The sequence below is a fragment of the Pristis pectinata genome, chromosome 11, assembly GCF_009764475.1.
Source record: "Pristis pectinata isolate sPriPec2 chromosome 11, sPriPec2.1.pri, whole genome shotgun sequence".
In the NCBI taxonomy this organism is placed as follows: Eukaryota; Metazoa; Chordata; class Chondrichthyes; order Rhinopristiformes; family Pristidae; genus Pristis; species Pristis pectinata.
In genome coordinates this window covers 51,122,913-51,148,174 of record NC_067415.1, presented here as the reverse complement: position 1 = coordinate 51,148,174, position 25,262 = coordinate 51,122,913, and the positions used below count along the sequence as shown (strand labels likewise).

At 38.7% G+C, this 25,262-nt stretch overlaps 1 protein-coding gene across 1 annotated transcript in view; it reads right to left on the bottom strand.

The window, feature by feature from the left end:
* cep126 (centrosomal protein 126) overlaps positions 1 to 25,262 on the bottom strand; it is a 62,561-nt gene that overhangs the window by 9,823 nt on the left and 27,476 nt on the right. Inside the window, exons 6-8 of the mRNA XM_052026567.1 lie at positions 9,794 to 12,035; positions 7,493 to 7,654; positions 4,778 to 4,893 (exon numbers count right to left, since the gene is read on the bottom strand). Of these exons, the coding sequence (XP_051882527.1) occupies positions 4,778 to 4,893; positions 7,493 to 7,654; positions 9,794 to 12,035 (2,520 nt within the window). The remainder of the gene's footprint in view (positions 1 to 4,777; positions 4,894 to 7,492; positions 7,655 to 9,793; positions 12,036 to 25,262) is intronic.

The window sequence follows — 25,262 nt, the reverse complement described above, 5'->3', positions numbered from 1 at the left end:
CTCTGAGTAATGTACCTTAGAAGTGGAATCTACACAGGAGGAAAGAGTGTTAGGTCACAAATTTGCTGCAAAGCACTTAGATGAGGACTTTGAAGGGAGTGGGCAGAAAAAGAATAATTGGTTTACATAGTAAGACATTTGGTGCAATAACAAGACTTCCAGGAAGACTGTATAGAATGCCGATGTTCACGGACTTAGTTCTGAGCTTGGTGTCCCTTCTTTCTAATCTGAAATGGAGGGCAACTCCATTAGTATATTAGGACCCAAACATCATGCAGCATCGAATGGTTGGTACCTCAGCTTCCAATACAGTACAAAAAGAAGCCGCAGCGTTGAAAGCTCAGACTGCTGTCATCAAGGTTATAGTTACCGATTCAGAGTTTCACAGCAGTCAAACATGCTATCCTCTAACCAATTATTAGAACTACTTGGCACACCATCTATAGATGTAGCAGTGGCTCTGAGGAGTACAAAGTACTATCATCTTTCAGTGCCACTTCCTTACTCATGTCTTTAGAGTTCCTTGTCAGTTGCTGTCAATCATGCAAAAACTTGTGGATTTTTCAGGCCCAGAGCATTTCAAGCTCGTCTTCCATGGTTATTTACAACTTTCACAATTCCAAGTAGCCTCCCACCAACCAAACGGCACTCATCAGGCTAGCAGAGTCCAGGAACAATCAAACAGACAAAGCAATCCAGACACCAATGAAATGCATAAGGGTGATCGTTTGATGTCTGTAGTTTTTTTTTCCCCTCTAGTCTGATGCATAAAGACAGTGAATAATATTGCTTTTATATTGGCTTTATTCTGTCAATGCAGGCAAGCTGTGGTCATCAGTAACAAAGGGAAAATAAGATGGAGACTATAGGTGAGGTAGTTTTGCTTCTTGATAGCACAATTGGATGAGTTGTCCAAGTTGTCTCCTGCCTTCTGACTGCAATGCATTTCCAAGTTCAAATGTGGCAAATGAGTCAATGGTACTCTGCCTCAGAGGAAGCCAGAAATCCTCTCAAAGCCACATGCTCACCTTGCTTGCTGCTCTCCAGATAGAAAGAATGAAATATACTTAGCTCTCTTGGAACAGACTGATATTGATAATTATGCAATCATGGATTGCAACTGTGATATTTTGTAAATATTCCAACTCCAACAAGTGGGGGGATGACACATAAAATATCATATGCTGTCTTTAACAGCCACTGGCAGAGGGGCTCTTGCCCTGCTCTGAGGTTGGAGTTGTGTCTGGTGCATGTGGCATAATACAGTAAGGAACTCTTTAGTGCAATGCAGACACCTCGTGGATTGTTCTTTGCAGAGGTTTACGCAAGAGAATTGCTCCCAATGACCCTCGGTTTGATATTGCCTCCCATTGCCAACCCTTACACCCACCTTCCTGTCCTTTTTTGAGCTTCTGATTCTACTTTGCATGATCTGTATTTACATTTTTTATCACACTGAATCCCAAGGGGACAGCATACTAGATCCCCCATGTATAGGAACAATTGAATTTTATAAACTGGGACAAGACTAGTATTTTACACTTAAATGAGAGCAATTAAGAGGGCCTGAAAGTAGATTTAGCTAAAATGAACTGGCAAATTAAGTTAAGGAATTGGTTGATTGAAATGCAGCTGCAGATATTTAATGGGAACTTGACAGGAGTGAACTGGCAATACACTAATTAGATACGTTCCAATGCATATGAAAGAATCAGAGGGGAGGACCCATCATCTGTGGTTGACTACAAAAGTTAAAGATGGTCTGAAATTTAAAGAAAAAGCATATAATTGCATAAAAGCAATGGCACTTCAGAAGACTGGACAGAATATAAAAAAACAACCAAGGATGGCTAAATTAGGAAAAAAATAGGGTATATGACAAAGCTAGCTGGAAATGTGAAAATAATAAGAGCTTATACAGATATTTGAAAGAGAAAAGAATTAAAAAGTGAGTGCAGGTCTGAAGAAAGTGTGCATAGGATATTAATGATAAATAAAAGTTGCCAAATTAACTTAACAGGTATTTTGCAGTGGCTTTCACTGTAGAGGACCTTAGGAACATCACTGATATAACTGCAATTCAACAATTGGAAGGGGGACTCAAGAAAATTACCATCACCTGGGAACTGGTACTGAGCAAATTGTTGGAGCTGCACATGGGTTGTCACTGACCTCACCTTATGATATGGAAAGGTATGACAAGATAGTTGATGGGTTGTTTATAATTTTCCAAATTTCCATTAATTCAGGAAAAATTCCTTTAGATTGGAAAATAGTGAATGTGATTCCTAACTCACAAAACTAGAGACAGACAATTCAGGTGATGTAGTTTAACATTTCTCAGAAAGAAATAGTAGAAGCCATTATTAAGAACATTAGAGGAAAAACGCAAGGTAATCAAAAGGATTTTTTGAAAGGGAAATCATATTTGACAAATTTACTAGATTGCTTTGAAGAAGTAATAGTGATAACCTACTTAGTTTTCCAGAGGTATTTGATAAGGTACCTCATCAAAGGTTATTGCAGAAAGTAAAAGCTTGCAATGTAGGATGTAAGACTGGCTGGCTAACAAGCAACAAAGAGGAGGCATACATTTGTCTTATTCTGGTTGGCAAGATGTTATACGTGATGTGCCACAGGGATATGTGCTGGGACTTCCACCTGACAATTTATATAGCTGACTTGGATGAAGGGACTGAAGGTGTAGTTGTTAAATTTGATGATAACACAAAGATAGATAGTAGTGTAAGTTGTGAACAGCAGATAAAGAAGCTACACAGGATATACAGTAAATAGGTTAAGTGGGCAGGCAAAGATCTGGTGTATAATGTGGGAAAATGAGAAATTGTCCACTTTGGGAAGAAACGTTTTTTAAAAATATTATCTTAATGGTGAGAACTTGCAGAGCTCTGAGGTGCAAACCTGGATGTCCTACTGCATGATTTGCAAAAGGATACAAGTAATTAGGAAAGCTGAAAGATTATCATTTATTGTGAGGGGAATAAATAAGTCGGGAGTTATGCTTTAAGCCTGAAGTCGCACATCGCTAGGTTCAAGAACAGGCACTTCCCTTCAACCATTTGGTTCTTGAACCAACTGGCAAAACCCTAATCACTACAGTTTATCAACACTGTGACCACTTTGATCATTTTGCACTAAAATGGACTTCGTTTTTTCTGTTCTAATTGTGTTCTTTCTTGTAAAAATTGTGTATAAATGGCGTTTTTCTTGTGAATCCTGCTTATATGATGCTATGTGCCTGTGATGCTGCTGCAAGTAAGTTTTTCATTGCACCTGTGCATACACGTACTTGCGCATATGACAATAAATCCGACTTTGACTTTTCTGTAGGGGTCTGGAGAGTGCACATCTGGAGTACTGTGTACAGTATTGGTCTGCTTATTTAAGGATGTAAATATGTTGGAACCAGTTCAGAGAAAGTTAATTAGACTGATGGCTAGAATGGGTAGATGTCTTATTGAAGAAAGGATGGACAGGTTAAACTTGTATCCGCTGGAGCTAGCTTAGAAGAATGAGACATTACTTGATTGAAACCAATGAGACAGATCAATGAGGTTGATGAGATGAGATTCAATCATCCTGAGGAATCTTGACGGGGTGGATATGGAGAGGATATTTCTTCTTTTGGGAGAAAGCAGAACTATGGGACACTGCTTAAAAGTAAGGGGTTGCCTATTTAACATAGAGATGAGGCAATATTTTTCTCTGAGGGTCATGAGTCTTCATCAAAGGGCAGTAAAATCAGAGTCTTTGAATATTTTTAATGCAGAGGTAGATAGGTTCTTGAGAAGCAAGGGGGTGAAAAGTTACTGTAGACAGATGAGAATGTGGAGTTGAGATTACAGTCAGATCAGCCATGATCTTGAAAATAAAGAAAAAATGGCAGATGCTGGAAATCTGAAATAAATACAGAAAATGCTTGAAACACTCATCAGGTTAGGTAGCATCGATAGAAAGAAAAATAGAGTTGCATTTCAGGTTAAAGACCCTTCATCATAAATAGGAAAGTAAGAAAACTAATTAGTTTTAAGTTGCAGAGAGGTTGGGGGGGGGGGGGGGGGGGGGAGATGTATGGAATATTTAGGGTACCCAAGTGATTCCAATGTTTATGGAGCCATCTGCTGAGAAACTGGGTATACTACAGCAGGTGGCTTATCTACTGCTAACTCTCTAAAGCCTTTCCATCATCTATAAGGTGCAAATCAGGAGAATGATGGAATTCGCTTCACTTATCTAGATATTGCTCCAACAACACCAAATAAGCTTGATACCAGGACAAAGCAATCCACTTGATTAGCACTCATTTCACCACATTAAACATTAACTTGCTCCATCATATTTGCACCTTGCCTACAGTGTGTACCAGCTACAAAATTTAGTTACTTGCCCAAGCTACTCTGATAGCAATTCATAAACCCTGTGACCTCTACCATCAGGAAGAACAAGAAAAACTATCACATAGGCTCACCACTACCTGCAGGTTTCTTTCCATTATACCATATTACATTAATTTGGAAATATCTTGGTGTACCATCATACCTACTCTACTTTAGTCCAAACCCTATATCCAAAGCACTATGAGAATGCCTTCAGCAGAAAGACAACAATGATTCAAGAAGGTGGCTTGCCACTATCTTCTGAGGGGTAATTTTGGATGAACACTGAATGCTAGTCTTGTCAATGATGCCCATATCCTAAAGAATTAATAAACAAAAAAATTCAAAATGATGTGTATTACTTATTATAATTGACTTACCTGTCTTATTTGATCAGATTTACTTGCAGATGAACTGCTAATTATTCTTCTCTGCTCAAGAAGAGCTCTATATTTTGCACTATTACTGTATGTATCCATGGGGTGCTTTCTTCTAGCTGCAATAACAAATGCTTCAGGGATTAAAAATGTAACAATAATTAGCTGTTGATTATATGAAATGTACAATAAATTCCATTCCACGTGTCTGGCACAGGTTGGTCGTTGAGAAGAATGATGCCATATTTCATCTTTTTAAAGTCTGAATTCTGGAAGCAAGTTATTTAGTGCAATTTTAGATTTTAGACCTGTGCTAAAAATGAGCAAGGCCTTGTTAAACAATAATTCCATCATCACTTCAAAGTATTAAATTTAGTCATATTTTCAACGAGAACATGAAATTAATACATTAGTTTGCTCTTTAATACTGATACTTTTTACCCAAATCAGTGTTTTAAGAAAGCCTTATGGTTTCCAAGAAAGCAAACAGATTTGAGAAACACAAGTACTTAAACACTGTTTACATGCAACCTACCACTGGCTAACAGCATAGCTATGATAGAAATATTTTATAGAACCATACTATCATAGTAGATATTTGTGACTCTTTTGCAGTATTTACATCAATACTCTTATATTATTTTCCCTTATTTAGTTCCTCAGAAGATTTACATATCCTGTATTTTTAAGGCATCTATGCACAGAATCCATGATGGCCATTTTCATTATGGTTACAATGAATGATCTATTCAAAAGTTAATATTTTGAAGTATTTTCATTTTCAATGTTTTCTGGGCTTCACTGAATCCTGTCAAAGGTCGCTACCAATGCCAATCTTGTATAGCTAATAATATGTCCTGGAGAGACTCATACTCCTATTTGTAAGCAGATGGGTGTCATGCCAGTATTCATTACATACATCCTTTGCTGGGCAACTTGTGACATTGTTAGTCATCATGTTTAGAGTCACAGGGAAAAAACCCATGCTTAATCATTCCGCTGTGACACAGGTAAGCATTCATTTCCAATGAAATTACACAAATATTCACACTGGAAATAACTGCACATAATGACAAAGCTATAGCCAGTCATGGTAGAGGTGATGGGATAATACCCTTATCAATCACACTTGATGACCAGACACCTTTTGGAGACTTTAGACAGATAATTTATATCGTCCACTCACTAAAATTTCTGAAGAAATTCCACATTTCTTGGGGGAAGTTGTTTTAGGTTCTGTTTCCTCTATTCATTAGACTTTATTTCCTGAGTAAATTAACTTTATTTGCTGTGAGTCAGTCATGCTAATGCTCCTTCCATTTTCAAGCCACTGGCCTATGTAGTGACATCAATAAACACTTTGTTTAGAAATAAACAGCCACTATCTGGGCGGTGAATGGAACCAAAATTATCTTAGTGTCATTTGCTACTTTTATTGCTTTATGTACATATCAGCACTAAACACTTAACTAATTAACTTACATTGATAGCTCCAGAATGAATAGATGCCAATGTTAACTTTTTTCAACCCGAAATAGTGAAGTTAGCCAAGTGGGCAACACAAGGCATTATCCTTCAAGAGTACAGAGTAGTGGCGTAAATCCTAATTCTTCCTAAATATTTTGAATATAATTTTGCAAATTAAATGTCTTTCCATTTTTGGTTTCATATTTTACCTTTTTAAAAAAGAATTGGATAGTTTTAGATTAAAAGAGAGCCTCAATATCTTTAAAAAGAATAGTTCCACTGAGGATCGGGACACTTTTAGAAATCAGCAATGGATGACTAAAACATTTAAGTAAACAGAAACCTATTAAAACAAAGCAAGAGCTTCTACACCTAAACAAAAGGAAGACATAATAAACTTACCAGAAAGTTGACCAGTAATGTAACCAAAGGTCTAATAAACGTAAGGAATTTAAGGTAATATTACTTCATAAAGAGAACTTACTGAAGAAATCATCAGGACTAAAAGTTGACATATCTCCTGTACCTGATAGTCTGTATCAGGCACTGGAAGTGGTGGCTGAAGAGATATTGGATGCACGTAATTGTGATTTTCTAAAATTTGCTGGATTCTGAAAGTGTACCACTAAATTGGAAGATAGAAAATGTAACACTGCTATTCAGGAAAGGAGGGACAGAGACAATAAGGAAGTCCAGGCTAGGCTGCCTTGCATAGATTGTTGGAATCCACTAGAAAGGACTTAGTAACAGGGCAATTAGAAAATCATAATATGATTGGAGTCAAACTGGTTTAAACAACATGTTTCAGAAATATACTTAGTTTTGTTTAGAGGATATAATTAACAGAGTGGATGTATAATTCTCAGAAAGCTTTTGATAAGCCACCACATGAAAGGTTGTTACAAAAAGGGCACATAGGGTTGGTTAAATGATAGGAAACAGAAAGTAGGAATTGATAAGTCATTTTCAATTTGGTAAGATTTTATTAGTAGGTGCCACAAAGTGGGTGCACTGGCCCCTCAGAGTGTAGATTAGAAGATATAATTTCAGGGTAACTGATTTAGCATTTAGGACTAAGATGGGGAGAAATTTCTTTATTCAGAAGGATGTGAATGTTTTGAATTCTCGACCAAAGATGGTTGTAGATGTTTGTCTGCATAGACGCCTTACTGAAAATGAAATGAACCAGGTATTTTATGTTACACAGAAATTTACACTATTTACAAGCACATTACACTAAAATTTTCTTACCGCCAGAAGGAGCAGAAAATAATTGTCCTACTCTGGAAACCGATTGTGTGCCATTCAACAGGCTGCCTCCATCAATGGTCAAATGGGAGACATTAGGTCGGTGAGGTTGCAGGTTTGTTGTATGCTCCTTATTCCTAGATAAGAAGCTGTTTTGAGAGTTACCTAGAAAATTAAAATTCAATTTTATGTCTCTTCATATTTACACACTTTACAGATTACATTTGGTATCAAATTTAAAAGCTGAGAAACAACTATATTTTCATTGCATATCTTTTTCCTGAGGTTTAGTGTATTACAAAACTGTAGTATTTCTCAATAGATATAAACAAGCCTCAGTATTCTTTTGTATGGTATGTGAGTGAACTTTACCCAAAATCCAAATGATAATCATGAATATGATGGTATGAGTGGCCTCCATCTGTGCTGCTGATTTCTATGATTTCTTGATCAAGTACCCTGTGTGTATTGTGGTACACCTCTGCAAATTTGATTCAAGTCCATTGCGTGTATGATGCATATAGTGAAAATCTCACTGCAAACAAATTTTTTATATTGCACTAGTGCTGATGTCATTTGGTGGACTTATACCACATAAAAAGCAGTAGGGAAAACAAAGATCCCAATGAAAAATGAAGAGACAAATTTCCTGACAGGCAGTAATACCCCCAAGTGCCCAAGATGTGCCCAAAATTACTCTATTCCAGTCAACCTAATTTTCAACAGCACAGGCCCATTTCTTTTTGCAGAAATGTGTTTACAAATTTCTAGCGCTGAAGAATTGCTAGTCCTTTACTCTGGTCCATCTCTAGGTCAACCAGGCATAGGAACAAAGGCCCTATTCATTTTGTTAGGGATTCTTAGCCTTTAAAATAGGGGAGTTAAGTGATACTGTATTTTAAAAATATCTTGGTTGTTTTTTTAATAATTTCAAGTGATTCTATCTGATCTTAATTAACTCTACTTTTTAATCTCAAAGCATTTACAGCAATTTTAATAGCTCTAAATGTAAGAAGCATATAAAGATTGTTAAATTTCTTGACACCTTTGATGCAAGGCAAGCCTTCAGTTCTAGCTGTCTGGTGTATTCCAGCGATAGGGTCCCATCAGAGTTTGTGCATTGCTGAGATCCCACTACATCTTGGCAGATGCCTCCAGGATCAAGTGGAAGACAAGATCTAGCACAATTTGTAGTCTAAAATGTAGACCAGGGTTTAGGAGACTATTTGTTCTTCTTTTTCATCCATATCAGTTGGCAAAAGAGGCCTCCATTTATCTTGAAAGATCTTTGACTGCAACAAAGATGCTCAATACTGCACTAAAATGTTGGGCTAAGATCAAATGGTCAAATCTGTGAATCCACAGCCTTCTGCCTCATTACTGTCAACTTTGATAATCTATCCTAGAAAACATGACAAAGCTGTATCCTTTTTGATAAGTGTACCTAAGTTTTAAATGATAGTGGCTTTTCTAACTAATCCATCAATGGAGCACAAGCATTAGTCTGAGACAAACCTGCTTTAGGCTGGTGGTTCCACTAAAATCCACCAGTGAGGTGCTCTTTGAGGATCAGTTGTCTCCAACTTCATGCCTATGTATCACAGCATTAAAATTAGACACAAGATGAAGGTCAGATGCTCAGGTGCATTTTGCCCCACAGTTTTTTTGCTATGTGGGCCATTAGCATCTAGATTGTTAAAATAACTTTTGTTAAATGAACTGCTCAGAGAGAGCAGTGAAGTGCTAGTTAGATGGGCCTAAGAGTGGGTCAGCTTTGACTTTCCCTCTGCTCTCCAGTAGTTCTGGATATTGAGGACCGAGCCTGATTGTGATGAAGCAGAATCAGTTTTGGAGAGTGTAAGGAAAAGTCGGTAGAGAGATATGAAGTAGGGGCAGGGGGTGGAGGGAGAGGGAGAGGGAGAGAGTATAGGACTCGGAAGTCTTGGTTAAAATGACTACACAGAGCCTCTTGTTAAAAGGATTCTTTAATTGTGGAATTTCAGACCCTGAGGGAGCTTTATGATATATTCGTACTCACAGCACATGGCTGTCTGCTGGATCCAAGATGGAAGACTGAGTAGTATGAAATTTAAAATTTATTTTAAAGTGTGATTCTTTGACATCAATATGCCTAATTAATGTGCTTAAAACTAGTGCATTCCTTTCCCTTTGTGTAGATCATGGTTACTTGACAGATCTACTTCAGATAAAATTGATTTTAGAAATAATGTGGTATGCAACTTTTACAATGGTTTATTTTTAAAAGCATTTTTTCAAAGAACTTGCATATTATTACTTTCTTACCAGTTGTTATATCCTTTTGTGCCAAGGCATCACGCACTCCGTGCCAAAGCAATGCAATTTGTTCATAAGTTGCTGTGGAATCCAAATGTAAGGCGTTCTCTCCATTAAGAGAGTCTTGTTTGGTGCCATTATCCACATTTCCTTGTTGTGTAGCATTTACTGAAGAGGTTTCTTTACTAACAACTTCATATGAGCGGACTGAATAGGAAGAAGGGAATGTTGTGATACTAACAGACCTATTGCTTGAAGAATATACCTGAGGCTGAAGGTCTGAGATTATCGCACTCTCAGTGGTGTCTTTATCTAATGGCATGATTTTCACTGACGTGTTCGAACATGCATCAATAATATGAGCAGGATGCATCTGTGGTTGACAACTGCTATTATAATTGACAGCTGTCCTTTGCGACTGCTTGCTATCAGTTGCTGGTTTCGGTGGTGGATGAGGTACCATGACTTTACCCTGAGATTTTATTACTTCCCTGGCAGACAGTGGTCTGATTATGGTACCTTTCCTGCCAGAAGAAACTTTAGCTGAATGGGCTCTTTTAACCATTTTGGCATGCTTTTTTTCTCCCAAGGATTTTTCAGGTTCAGCAATATTGTTTTTTGCATTCATTTTGTGACCTAAGCATCGAGTTCCTGTGGCTGTCCAGGACCGTTTAGTAAAACGGTAATCAGATGACGCAGCTGAAGTTACTCCATGGGTCGCAGAAACAGTTTCTGAAGTTACAGGTGCTGCCATTGTGATGTCTCCGCAGGTTTCATTCAGCTGATGGCCAGATAGATCATAACTTACAGCAGTCTTTTGATCAGCATTTAGTGTGTTCCATTTTGATTCTTTGTTATTGTTCACATTTGAATTAACATTAACAATATGGTCAATATTTTGAAAATGAGTTGACTGTAATTGAATCTGACTTGTTAATCCTGAACTTTTAATGTCTGTTGTACTTCCAAATTCTTCTCCAGTAGCTTCATCTTCCCCCTTCTTAAATTGGTTGGTTTGGTTAATCTCATCCAGCCACCTCAGCTTTTTCTTTGTTGGATTTTTATTAGTTTCTACGTCTTTCATTTTTTTAAGCTCCACACTATCTCTAATAGAGGATGGCATGTGAATACCTAGCACATTACAAGCAGATAATGGAGATTTGGACTTAACATTTCCATACTTTGATACTTTCTTAAGTATCCCCTTCAAAATTTTGATTTTTTTTTCTTGGATAGAATTCTTGTTGGCTTTTAATCTGCTGGTACTCATTGATGAATGTGTTACTGGTTCATTTTCTTTTCCTTCTGTCATTTTAGTTCCAGAGTCAGGTTCAGATGAATTAAATGCTGCTTGAGACACTTCTGACTGAACAGGTTTCTGACTGGCTGCTGCAGAATGTCTGATTTTGACATTAAAGTTATATTTGTTGAGTGATGTTTGCTTGTCTTCAATTTCGCTGGAAATGTCAATATTTTTGTTCAACGTGAAAGGAGAATAAATAGATCTATTAGCTGCACCCACACTTGTCTGCTGATGTGCTTGTTGGATCTTTTGACTGTCATTTACACTGTCAGTTTTTGCTCTGCCACTGCCCATTTGTGACTCCTGATTTGAGGTTAAAAAGATAGGTGTTGCTAAAGGCAGTTTTAAAGGATGAAATGATGCAGGTTCTCTTTGGTGCTCTATTTCTACTCTTCCCTTCACTCCTGAAGGTTGTGTTGTTTCTCTAGGTGTTGCATCTGGCGTCGACCAGGCATTGCAAGGAATTACTGCAGAATGAGCAGATTGGCCCACAGAACTTTCAGGAGAGTCTGTGGATGTTGGATGCTTTTGTACTGAGTGGGAATTACGATCTGCCACTTTATGTTGATTGCTATTAAAACATTTGGTTGAATACGCATTTTGATGTATTTCAGTAGATGAAACAGAGTTTGAGTCAAGACATTTAGATTCAGTACTTTTGGAAGCAAATGTGTGTAGCTTGTCACTCAAATATTCCTCTGCAGTTGAAGCTTCAATTCCATTTGTTACTGCGATCCCAGGAGAAGAAATGGGAGTCCTGCTATTATCCAAGTCATTGATCCAGGCACTTATGTGTCCCGTTTTTAAAGGATAAGACTCTCTCTTACCAGAGGCAAAAAAATGTTTTAAAGATGATGTGTGATCAGCATTTTGCCCCTCAATTTCTAGGCTGTCAAGACTTGATAAGCTTTGAGTCTGATTAAGTTGATTGATTTCTTTTTGGAATTCCTGAGAAATTCAAACATACAGTTTATTTACTTAACAAAATAAAATGACCAAAAGGTTTATGTGGAAAACAATATCACCTAGTTTCACTAAATTCGCTTAAACTAATTAATTTCCTATAACTATTTAACAGCTGATCAACAAAGATGACTGTTCCTTCAGTGCAATATTAAGGAAGTGCTACATTGTAGGATAAGCTGTCCTTTATCTGGCTTTAAAATGAGGACCTATCTGCTCAGCAAAATGATCATACCTAATCCAATGAACTATTTGAAAGAAAATGTAAAAGCCTCCAGTGGCTTAGCCCTCAATATACAGCATAAAAAAACTGATGATTATTGATTCATTTGCTGTGTCCAGACTGACTACTGCAAATTGGCTTCATAACATTGCCCTTCAGCAATCCATGTTTGGAAGGGTTCGGAATAGCAATGTAAGTGGCATACTTGCAATGACAATTCACATCCAGACCATTTTAACTTCTGGTTCTGTGTATTCATATTTCCACTCTTGGGCTCTTTTGATCAATATTTTAGAATCTTCAGAAATGCCCTAGTAATAAATTAACCCCAAAAAACAATTGTGTATTGTTCAAAAAAAAGGTTACCTTCATTCTGTTTATTCTCTGCTGGTCACAATTCCAGCCATTAGGAAATATTTTCATATCTCACTATTCCCCGCACTTATTAAAAATAAACTGTTATATCTGTTTTTCTGCTACCTCTTGCACAAACTCTGCCCATTGAACAAATAGTTTTAAAACATTTTTAGGTTGGTCTCTAACAAAGCAATTCATGTAGCCAAAGTAATGTAAGAAGCTAAGGGTAAATGTAAATCAGAAAATAAAAATACTGCATTTTTTTCATTATTCAATTTACCTTTTAATTCATCCTTTACTTCTTGCTTCCATTTTAGATATAGTTACAAAGGTAACATAGTTCATTACTTGCAAAGTTTAGGCTATGGTGTTATATTAATACATGTCTTTTTCTTTCTCCCTTATTTTTCTTATCTATTCATCTCCATTTACCTCCATGACTTTGGTAGTATTTAAGGTGGTGCAGTTTCTGTTTAAAAAAAATCAAAATAGGCTATGAACCCGCACTGCCTATCAAAATCCAGGTAAGTAGCCTCTATCCCTCTATGCATTGCCTGGCATCCCTCTTCCCCCACAATATTCCTTGTTCATGTCCTGTTATTTCCTAGGTCAGTAGCTGGTCTGTAGCTGTATGCAGAAGATTTTAACAGTCATTCCCAGATGTCAGGGGAGCTCAGATGATAGATCATCCAAATTTTATTTCAGAATCACTGGCATTCAGAAAGCCACAGGTGTGATGCATGTTAGTTAGTGCTGATGACCTGTCAGAGCACTGTCACATGATCTATACTTGCAACTGCAAGTTGATTGCGGATACTGAAATAAATGGACACTTTTAGAACTCTTGAGATTGTGTGAGTTTGTTCAGCAACCTGCACTACAGTTTTGTGTAACTCCCCTAAGCAATACATTGGTGATGAGGGTTTGTGACTACGGGATTATGGATAATGATATCGGAGCACATTGCAAAGAGTGTGGCAAATCTGGAGCATGGAGCCTGGCAGAATCATGAGAAACAGCATCAACACCTGCAATGAGGAGCTTGTGATGACAGCAGGCCAACCACAATCTACATCTGTTGGAAAACTGGGAGATTATGAGAACACGTATTTGGTATGCATGGAATTGTTCTTCTGTGCCCATAACATTACAGAGGTAAGAGGAGGAAATGGTAATGATAATGGAAACATTCAGAAGCAGAGATATGCTATCCACTTGCATCGTTAATATTTTGGCATCTTGCAGCCAGATTAATGCCCAAGTCATTGAGATATTACAGAACCATGTTAACCCAGAGACCTTTGAAAGTTACAAATTTGGAACGCATATCCAAAAGATCAAATGAGGAAGAAGTGATTTCACTGCTGAAGATAAGAATTTGTCATTTCTACACATTCTTAGGCCAAGCGGCGAAAGATCAATTTACGTGTAGCCTTGCCAACAAGCATATTCAAGCAAAGCTTTTTAACACATTAGAATACAATTTTGAGAAAGGATGCAATATCACAATCAAGATGAATGTGGTGTCAAAGAATGTAAGGGAGCATTGGTCAGTGTAGATGCAGAGATGCAAGTCGTGTGCAATTGACAGATGTGATAATGGCAGCTTCTTCATTCCTCTGTTTAGATCACTTAAGAAGCAGCACCACCGGGGGAACCACAGGCCACGTGGATGCAAAGAGCAGGAAGCCTTTCAATCAGTGTCAGGATAACTACATAGGCCTCTTGTGTCTCTTCAGCAGCACATTGAAGCTGTAAGCCTAGAAAGTGGAACAGGCTTGAGGGTGGAGCAGATTAATTTTTATGTTCAGGACACTTCATCATTTCAGCTGTTGCAAGGGGGAATTATGTAGCATGGGTCTGCAAAGGCAGGCGAATTACGTCAATCACAGATAAACATTCATGGCAATATAGGTGCAATCTCCTGCTCCTTGAAATGCAGGGAACACCACAATCCTCAAAACCCCTCATACCAGATACCAGGAAGGAGATGAATTCAGTTCTCCAAGCAACTGTAGTTTCTGTGACCTCTCTCCTGGATCAGTGAGCTGCAAATTGTAAGATCTTACATACTGCACAACCTTCAGACAGGAAGGACCTTACAACAAAGGAATCTTAAACCATCATGGTCATTAGTTCAACTGATGGGAAGCCTTTGGCCTTTCTCTAGGGCTGTATCTATGCCTCTGTGACAGATAACCCTGGCCACCTTGTGAAAATAAAGGATATTTCCTGAGGCACTGGTCTTCAGTCATATGCAAGAATAAGAACTGCCATCAGATTACTTTTTGTGGTTGGGGTCTCCAGTTCAGAGCCTTCTCCACATTATCCCCTGCCTTGTACAAGGTTGTCCTGCTCATTGGGCCTTCCGTGTCATGATCCACAGCATTTGGCACACTCGCCAAACCGCATATATCTGCTGCCCATGGAGTATCTGAAAACTCCAGATATGACTCTTGTTCCTGTAATTTTTCAAAATTTTATTAACTGCAACTTAACCAAACAAAAACTGATGATCATTCTAAACAGTGCAGGTGGGGTAAGCTTCCTGCTGCTAAAACTTAGATTTCAAATGCATATTTAAAATAGTTGCCTTAGGTTCATTGGGGTTCAACTTGGCAAGGCTAGTGTCAACAATGTTGCAGAAGGATCTGTGCCATGAAATGACTAATCTACATACATGATTTGTTTGCACAAAGCTTTTGCTGTTGCACTATCCAAATTACTAGATGTGAGAAAAATGCTTAAAATGTGCTTTGCTAATTAGTTCTGAAAATTGGAAATACTTTGCTCTGAACAAAAAGTGGTGGTATGCAGCCCAATGTTTTTTCTACCTTTGAACTACATTCTTGGGATCTCATTACATTGGCCACACCCTATACAACAATCTAACTTGTTTGAATGAAGATCTGCATCAATTTCATCATCCATTAAGTATCTAAATCACTGGGTTTTTTTAATATGCTTAGAACTTATTGCTGTCTTGAGGTAATGTGAAGAAAACATTAATATTACAATTGGAATTTTCTCATGTTGCCAAAAAGAAAGTATAACTGTGACCAGTCATGAGATCTGAAGCAGACAGGAGATAATTTTTTACAAAAGTATTGTAAACACCATGTGTTATTCAAGAAAACCAAGCTGACACTATTATATATACAGTATGTTAGATTTGGACCAACTGTCAGGAAATGGATACTTATAAAATCTTACTGCACCTATTTGCTTCTGTCAAGGAAGTTCACAATAAAACAGCTGACATTTTGACAAATTTGTCAAGGTGGTTACATTGATTTCAATGAAAGAAACCTACACTAGTGTTTTTAAACTCAAAGGAAAATACATGGAGCTCTACCACAACTTTTTTTTTATATACTGTATATGGGGAACAAAGAGCCAGATTTTTGATCATAAATGTTTCGCAAGAACACCTATGTATTTTTCAATAATGTGTTCATAACAGTAAACTATATTATGCAGTCCCTGTTTAAATATGAAATATTCCTGCATATAGAAGCATCCGCACACATGGATTTCTAGTGAGAAACCAAATGGATTGTTTGTGATGTCTGAAGACTAAAGAACATACATTATCAAGATGTAAAATTGAATTCAGTGCATCAGATCGAGCTAGACTGGGCTGCTGCCAAAATATGAGCCCATGGTCCTTGCATGCCAGCATTTACCCAACCCCAATCTGGAGTTTCTGACCTGTGACCTCCATTCCCAATTGGAGCTAGGATCATTATTCACTGCAATTTTGCTGCTGGCTGCTTCTTTATACAGTCTAAACACCAGGAATCCTTTGTATAAAGTAGTATAACCATCATGGGATCAGGAGTTATAGTCCTGAACCTAAAGATGAAATGATGACTATCTCTTGTCCCTGTAAATGAATCCCTATAATAATCTCTCTAAGAAAGTTTGTTGTCCCTTTAAGTGACATGTATGGTTGCCTTCAGATCCTGCAGTGATATCTTTAATATATTTACCTGCAGCCTCAAGAATCTGGTTCAGATCCTGTTCTGAATGTTTCCTTAACCATAACCCCGAAAATCAGGTGGTGTCACATGCTAAGGATACAAGCTCTACTTGTCACTATCATCAAATGTCCCATCCTATCTACAAAGTACATCCACCTGAGGGGAGACATGTTGACCCAAGTCAGGAGCGAGTTCATGACCAGTCTCATGAAATCAATTTCAATTGAAATCACTCTCTCCCCATTGACACTAACATTCACCCACATTAAACGTGATTGAGGGGAGCAATAGCACAGACTGTACTTCGGGGAAATAATTCAAAGCATCTTGCAAATATGAATCTCCCAGTGACTGAGCTGCATAATTTCTGAAGAATACAATCTCCTGACTGGCTTAATGCCAGATGGTCATCAGAGATCCTTCTTTTTGAGAGTGGTCTCTGTCATGGTTTAATGATGGGTCAAGAGGTGACTCATTAATTCATTCCTGGATCCACAGATCCACCTGCAGGAACTGTCCATTGACAGAATTTCCATCCCTTTGTTTTCTGTCCATCCTCTTTTCATCTTCAAGGCAAGGTATTTCTCTTTGAAGCAGGCTTCCATTTGAAGGTTATAGCACCATTGAAAACAGTTGATAGCCTGCTCTTCCCAGTTGATGATTTCTATGTTTGTTGGAAGCAAATCTCAAGAAAACATGTGTTTGACTGCTACAGGATCTCTGCCAGAATTGAGCTGGGAATATAAAATTTGAGTTGTAAATTAAGAGATGGGTATCCATACACAGTGTCCAGATCTGTAAACGATGCTTAAGAATCATTGACCTTGGTGACAACACAAATGCTTGTGCAGTGGCCTTCACTCTTATATGGAAGATCCTTTGGAGGCATTGGTCATATCTCTCCAGTACTTTAGATGTTGTTAGTAAATTACCAAAGTTTCGCAGACACTAACAGAAGAGATAATAAGCAAGTTGTATGCCTAGACCTCAGTGATATGCTGTTGGTTGCAATTTCCTGAAAGAGACATCAACACTTTGGATCCTGTACTGAGTTTTAACATCAATGTTCACTGCTAGGAAGAAGTAGCTAAGGTAGCTATCTAAGTAAGGGAAAATGTTGAACTATCTCTGGAGACTTGCTGCTGATAGTGAATTGTGGACTGTCACCTTGAGCAAACTGATAAAGCATTTTGGCATCCTTTATGTTGACTAAGTGCCTGGCTTTGGTAAGCTTTCTCAAAGAGATCTGGTGCAGACTGGAAGTCATTCATGTATGTGCAGGGATGGTACAAGCATTAGTACATTGCAGGTCAGTGACGGAGACATTCAAGATTCAATAACCCTCCATCCATTTTGCTTTCAATGAAAATTCCTGCGGGAAGGCAATATTTGTTGAGGACTAGCTCAACTGCTAGAAAAATGGAGAATGAGGTTGACATGATGACAATTCATTGCTAGACCCCAATTTGAATAATGACTGGTTCTCTCTCAGAATCATTATAGAAAATGCTAAAATATTTAAAAAAAAGGAGCAGTAGGCCATGAAGTCATTTGAACCTGTACTGATATTAAATAAGATCATAAATAATCCTGTGCCTTGCTAACAAAAGAAGTTAAGAAGAGTATTTGATCCAAAGTGAAGTCATATAGAGTTTCCAGAAAAAGTATTAAGCCTGAGGATTGGGAGCAGCTTAGAATGCAGTAAAAATGAACTATTTGTTCACCACCCCTTGAGGAAAATCTCTATTCGTCTCAGTCTAAAATGTCCTGATACTGTGACTCCAGGTTCTGGACCCTCCAGCCAAGGGAAACATTACTCTGTCAAGCCCTGTTAACATGTTTACAAACATTCAATGAGATCTCCTTTCATTCTTCATTTCTGAGGTTTTAAGAGCAGGAGCAAGGATGTTTTACTACAATTACACAGGACATTGATTAAGAAAGCCAAAATACAGTATGACAGTAAATCTGCAAGACTGTAAAAGCTTTTCCAAGTATGTAAAAAAAAATGAAGACAAATGTGGGTGCCTTATAGTCAAAAATAAGAAAATATATCCTATATAAATAGGAAAATACATGCAGTCACAAATGGGAAATTAAACAAACACTTTGGTTCTGTATTCATGGAAGAGGAAACAAACAACTTTGCAAAAATGCTAAAGAAGCTAAAATCTAATGAAAAGGAAGAATTAAAGGAACTTACTATTAATGAAGTAAAATTGGGAAAAATTGTAATTAAGTAAGTCCCCAGGGACTAATAATCTGCACCTCACAAGATTTAAAAAGGTAGCCATGGAAATAGTGAATGTATTGGTTGATATTTTCCAAAATTCTTTAAATTATGCAAGCTTCTTATAGATTGAAGGGTAGCAAGTACAATTCCATTACTTAAAAGAGGAGGGAGAAAGAAAACAGAGAATGGCAGAAAATGCTAGAGTCAATTACAAAGGAATTATTAGAAAGGGTGGCACAGTGGTACACCAGTTAGCACTGCTGCCTCACATCTCCACCAGGTTCCATCCTGACCTTAGGCGCTGTTTGTGTGGAGTTTGCATGTTCTCCTTCTGACCATGTGGGTTTCCCCTAGGTGCTCTGGTTTGCTCCCACAGTCCAAAGATGCACTAGTAGGTTAACTGGCTACTCTGAATAACCCCAGTGTAGATGGAGGTGGCAGGAAAATTAAGTGGATTTGATGGGCATGTAGTGAGAATGGGTTACGTGGAAATAAGCGGGTGGGCAGAAATACTCTGGGAGTAGTGTAGATTTAAAGAGCTGAATGGACAATATTGTGAGAAAATTTGAAATATGATAACAATATATCAATGGGATTAGACAAAATCAACATGGATTCATGAAAAGAAAATCATATTTGACAAATTTACTGAAGTTTTTTGAGGATGTAAATGGTGGAACATGTAAGGGAGAACCGGTGGATTATGGTACATTTGGATTTTCAGAGACTGATAAAGTCCTACATAAGAAATTAGGTGCAAAATTAAAGTATGAGATTGGGGCTAATATACTGGCATGGATTAAAAATTGGTTGACAGACAAGAAACACTGAGTAGGAAGAAATAGGGTGGTAGGTGGTAATCAGTGGGGCACCACAGGGATCTGTGTCCCAGATATCCAGAATATATATCCATGGATGACAGAACCAAATGTAATATTTCTCATTGCTGCCAACACAAAATTGGGTGGATTTTGAGCTGTGAGGAGGAATCAAAGAAGCTTCAAGGTGATTTGGATAAGTGAGTGAGCAAATACATGCAACTGAAAGATAATGTGAATAAATGTGAACTTATCCACTTTGGCAGGAGAAACAGAGAGTCCAAATATTATTTAAATAGTGACAAACTGGGGAATGTAGATTTATATAGAGATCTGGCTGTCCTTCGGACACTGAAAGGAAACATAAAGTTACAGCAAGCAATAAAGCAAATGGTATGTTGGCCTTTGCTGCAAGAGGTTTTGAAGAACAATAGCAAAGCTGTTTTACTACAGTTATATAGGACTTTGATAAGATCACAAGTGAACTGTCTTACCTCCTTGCTATAAAGGGAGTGCAGTGAAGGTTCATCAGACTGATTCTTGCCATGGCACGACTGTCAGATGAGGAAAAATTGAGTCAACTAGGTCTTTACTAGAGTTCAAAAGAATAAAATGGCATCGCATTGGAACATTTGAAAAAAGTTTTGACAGGGCTTGATAGTTTGGATGCTTCCCCTGGCTGGAAGGGGTCTCTAACCGGGGGTCACAGTCTCAGGATGGAGAAAAGACATTAGGGCTACTATGACAAGAATTTTCACTTGAAGTGTGGTGAAGATTATTCTAAGGAATTCTCTATGACAGAAGGCTTTGGAGGTTAAGTTGCTGTATATAATTAAGAAGGAGATAGTTATTTTTAGGTAGAAAAGACATCAAGGAGCATGAGGGAATATGGTATTAAGAAAGGGGATCAGCCTTGATCATATTGAATGGTAGAATAGGCTCAAATAACTGATTGACCAGCTCTGCTCTTATTTCAATGTTTCCCACTGGATCAGCCTATCTGTTGAAGGCAATGTGCAAAATTTTATCTCTACCTGCCCTGAATACTCTCAATGACAGAACACCCATAACACTTTCGGAAAGAGAATTGCATAGGTATACAATCATCCATGTGAAGAAATTCTCTTCATCTCAGACCCAAATGGCTAGCCTTTTCTCCTGAAATTATGTCCCCTATATAAGGTCTCTTCACAGGGTGGAAACAACACCTTCTTCTCATCCAACACATCCAATCTTCTCAGAACCTTGCATGTATCAATGAGATCATATTCCACAGATGTGTAGGTTGGTAGATTAACTGGCCAATGTAGATTGCCCCTAGTTTGTAGGAGAGTGATAGAATCTGGGGTAGTTGATGGGACTTTGGGGAGAATAAAATGAAATTGGTGTTGGATTAGTGTAAGCGGGTGTTTGATGTTGGTGCAGTTTCAGTAGGCTGAAGGACCTGTTTGCGTGCCGCATAACTCTATGATTTTATCTCCTTTCATTCATATAAACTCCAGCAAATATAGTACAATCCCTTCATCTCAGGAATTATTTTTGTAAATCTATGCTGCACTGGCTCCAAAACCAGCGTATCCTTCCTTGGGCATGGAGATCAAAATAGCACACAGTTCACCAGATAAAGTCGCTTCAAAACCCCAAATAATCTTAGCAAGACTCCCTAGCAGTGATGAGGCAATCAGAGCCATGATGAATTTTGCTGGCCAATGTGTCCATTTGTCATATTGCTGAATCTCTGTGGAGTCCTAGTGTTCTTGCCCCTTTTCTTGGATCTGGTATTTAAAATGCTTAAGATGAAGATCATGCCACCTCTCCTGGGAGATGGTCAAAATCCACAATGAAGTTCAGCAGGACTTATTTGGGAAGAGGAATGAGATGGTTTGGAAGAATACAAGGTAATTTTCCTATTGTGCAGAACAGGGCAATATCATTTTGGGAACAATATAAAAGAGTAAGCTATTTATTTTCTAAGTGAAAATATTGGTAGGAACAATCACCACACAGTCCTTTGTGAGATTTAATGTCTTGTCTTTACATTAGGACATTCTCCATCACGTAAAGTGTTTTAGCAGCCCAAACTTGGGCTTCCAAGTGGTATTATTGGCCTGGCAGTTGGAGAAAAATTATCTATACAACTTGTAACTTCATGGCCAACGGCATTTTGCATTACTTTATCAATAGTATGCTGGAAAACTAAGCTGGAATCAATGAAGAATGTTTAAAGGATACCAGGAAAGTCGACACGCATATCTTAGAAGCTCACCCTGGCACCCAATAGTTAAAGCTCCAAATTTAAGAGGGGCATGGGAGGCAGAAGCCGCCACCCCCACTGAGTTTAAAGGGAATGTGGGAGATGATGACCCCATAAGTGCGGGGTCATTGGATACGCTGAGTGATCATGGCACCTCAATGAGATGCTCTTGCTCCTATAGGATGAATCCACCTCCAACAGCTGGGAAATTGCATACTGGACCCAACAATCCATCTGCACAGATTGCACTTAGCTGACATTGGGCAATCAATAATTGGTGACCAGCCCTACAGAGGTGAGTGGCACCAGACTGTGAGAGGCCTTACTGTGAGCAAGCAGCTGAAGAGTGGGAGAAGACTGGGGTTTAAAAGGCAAGAGTTAGGGAAACATGAGGGAAAGGAAGAAGGACGTTGGTGAGGCAAGGGGAGAACTGAAAGGGAGGGAGGAGACTGAGGAAGGTAATTAAGGGGAGGGAGGAAGAGATGGACAACAAGGGAGGGGATCAGAGCTGTAAGTACTTAGTAAATCAGCAGAAACTGATGAAGGAAACCAAGAAGCAGGTTGCTTAAATCAGGTAATGAAAGATTGTTGACCTGCAGTATTAACAGTTTTGTTTTCCTCTACAAATGTTGCCTGGCCTTGTGGGTATTTCTACCAACTGCTGATTTTAGTTCAGATTTTAAGCATCCACAGTATTTTTGCTTTTGGGAATGGTGAAGGCTTAGGGCACAGACAACATTCTGACTTCATAACCCTAAAGGGCAAAGAATATAAAAGTTGGGATGTTATGCTGCAATCTTATAAAACCACTGGTTAGACCTCACTTGGAGTATCGTGTACAGTTTTCGTTGCCACACTATAGGAAGGATATGGTTGCACTGGAGTGAGTGCGGAGGAGATTTAACAGGAATAGCCAGTTGCCTGGAATAGAGGACTTTGGTCATGGAGAAAGATTGGATAACCTGAGCTTTTTTTCCCTGGAGTGAAGGAGGCTGAGGGTGACCTGACAGAGCTGTATAAAATTACAAGAGGGATAAGTACAGTAGATAGTCAGAATCTTTTCCTCATGGCAGTTTTATCAAAACAAGAGGGTAGAAGTTTAAGGCGAGATGAAGGAGTTCTAAAGGGAATTTGAGGGAAAGTTTTTACACAGAGAATGGCTGATATCTGGAGCTTACTGCCAGAGGAGATGGTGGAGTCAGATGCAATCATTACATTTAAGAGGCATTTAGACAGGTACTTGAAAGGACAGAGTATAGAAGGATACTGATCTAGTGTTGGCAAATGGGATTAGTGTAGATGGGCAATAAAGGTCGGCATGGACGTGGTGGGCCAAAAGGCTTGTTCCTGTGTTGCACAACTCAATGACTCTATGACCAGAATCAGCCACCATCTTAGCCAGGTCAATTGGCCAGGAAACTTTGAATCAGGTGACAATGTAGAAAATTCCTTTCAAAATAGAACCAATCTAACTCAACAAATTATTTTCCTTTTAGTCTCTCTTAATCATCATGCAGGGTCTTTCAAAGTCCCATCAAATATTACCAACTCCCCAATAACCAGATAACCAATATTAAGTTCATATACTGCCAGAGCCACTTGGCTCTAGATCTCATCATATCATTGATGCAGACGTGGTTGCATGAGGTAAACAGAACACAGAACAGTACAGGATGGGAACAGGTCCTTCGGCCCATGATGTCTGTGCCGACTCTTATGCCAATTTAAGCTAAGCCCACCTGCCTGAAAGTGGTCCATATCCATCCATCCCCTACCTGTTCATGTGCCTGTCTAAATACCTCTTAACCGTTGCTGTCATTAGCTGTCTCCACTACCTTCCCTCGCAGTGTGTTGCAGGAACCTAATACTCTATGTATATAAAAAAAACTGGCGTTGCAAATCTCCTTTGAACTTGCCTCTCTCACCTTAAGTCTATGCCCTCTAGTATTTGGCATTTCCATCCTGGGAGAAAGGCTGACTATCTACCCTGTCTATGCCCCTCATGATTTTATTTACTTCCCTCAGCATCTGATGCTCCAGAGAAAACAATCCAAGTTTGTCCAACCTCTGCTTATAGCAAATATTTTATAATCCAGGCAATATCCTGGTGAACCTCTTCTGCACCCTCTCCAAAGCCCCGCATCCCTCCTGTAATGGGACGACCAGAACTACACACAATACTCTAAATATGATCTAACCAAAGTTTTATACAACTACAGCGTTACCTCCGGACTTTTATACTTAATGCCCCAAACAATAAAGGCAAGTATGTCATATGCCTTCTTTTCCAACCTCTCCACTTGTGTTTCCGCTTTCCAGGGAGCTATGGACTTGTGCCCCAAGATCCCTCTGTACATCAATACTCCTAAGGGTCTTGCCACTTGTTGGGAAAGGTCTGGAAACATCTAGCAATTGAGAGGTCATAGCAAAGCTGAAAGCAACCCAGGGTAGAGCTGTACTTAGCACAGAGGGAAGATTAGATTGGAGACTAGTCAGTGCGCAGAAATACCCCAATTCAATTGCTTTACAAATCTCTCTCTTTCTCTCTCTCTCAGACTGATAACAATATATAGCATTTTACTCAATTCATAACTCCCCCATAATGAAACATCTCTTGCCAGCTTACAGCAGGAAATGGATAGCAACCTTACATAAAATGTCAGCACAAAATTGTGGGCCGAAGGGCTGGTACTGTGCTGTAGTGTTCGATTATTTTAAATACCGGGCAATGAGCACCACCAGCAAGGAACATCCCAGCCTTTAATACCACCACCATTGTTGAGCCCACCATCTCAACATCTGGAGGCTCACCTTTGTTAAGAAGCACAGCAGTTATAGCCATATCAATAGTGTGGCTATAATAGGATCCATACAAACATTCCTGGCATGGTGGCCCAGTTGCTTCTTCCTTTCCTGTCAACTCCTCACCATGTAACTGGTGCAAGAATGATGCATTATGGTGCCAAGGTTGTGCAGCACATATCTGACCAACATGAATTATTACAACCACTCTGCTGAATACTCTAGATGGCATGTCAACTGTCTGCTCTATCAGATTATTATGGCAGTCTTATTTTATATGCATGCTCCTTGTGTGTTTGCACAACAGCTTCAACTGGACAACTGTGAGATAATGCTTTTGGGAAAATGCAACGGGGCAAGGAAGTACAAAGTAAATGGGAGGAACAGAGGGAGTATATAGTCACAGACCCTTAAAGATAGCAGCAAAGGTTGATAAGATGGCTAAAAAGGCATACTGAATGCTTCCCTTTATTAGTCATGGCACTTAGGAGCAGGAAGAGTCATATACAAAACTAGTTAAACCGCAGTTTGAGTTCTAGTAC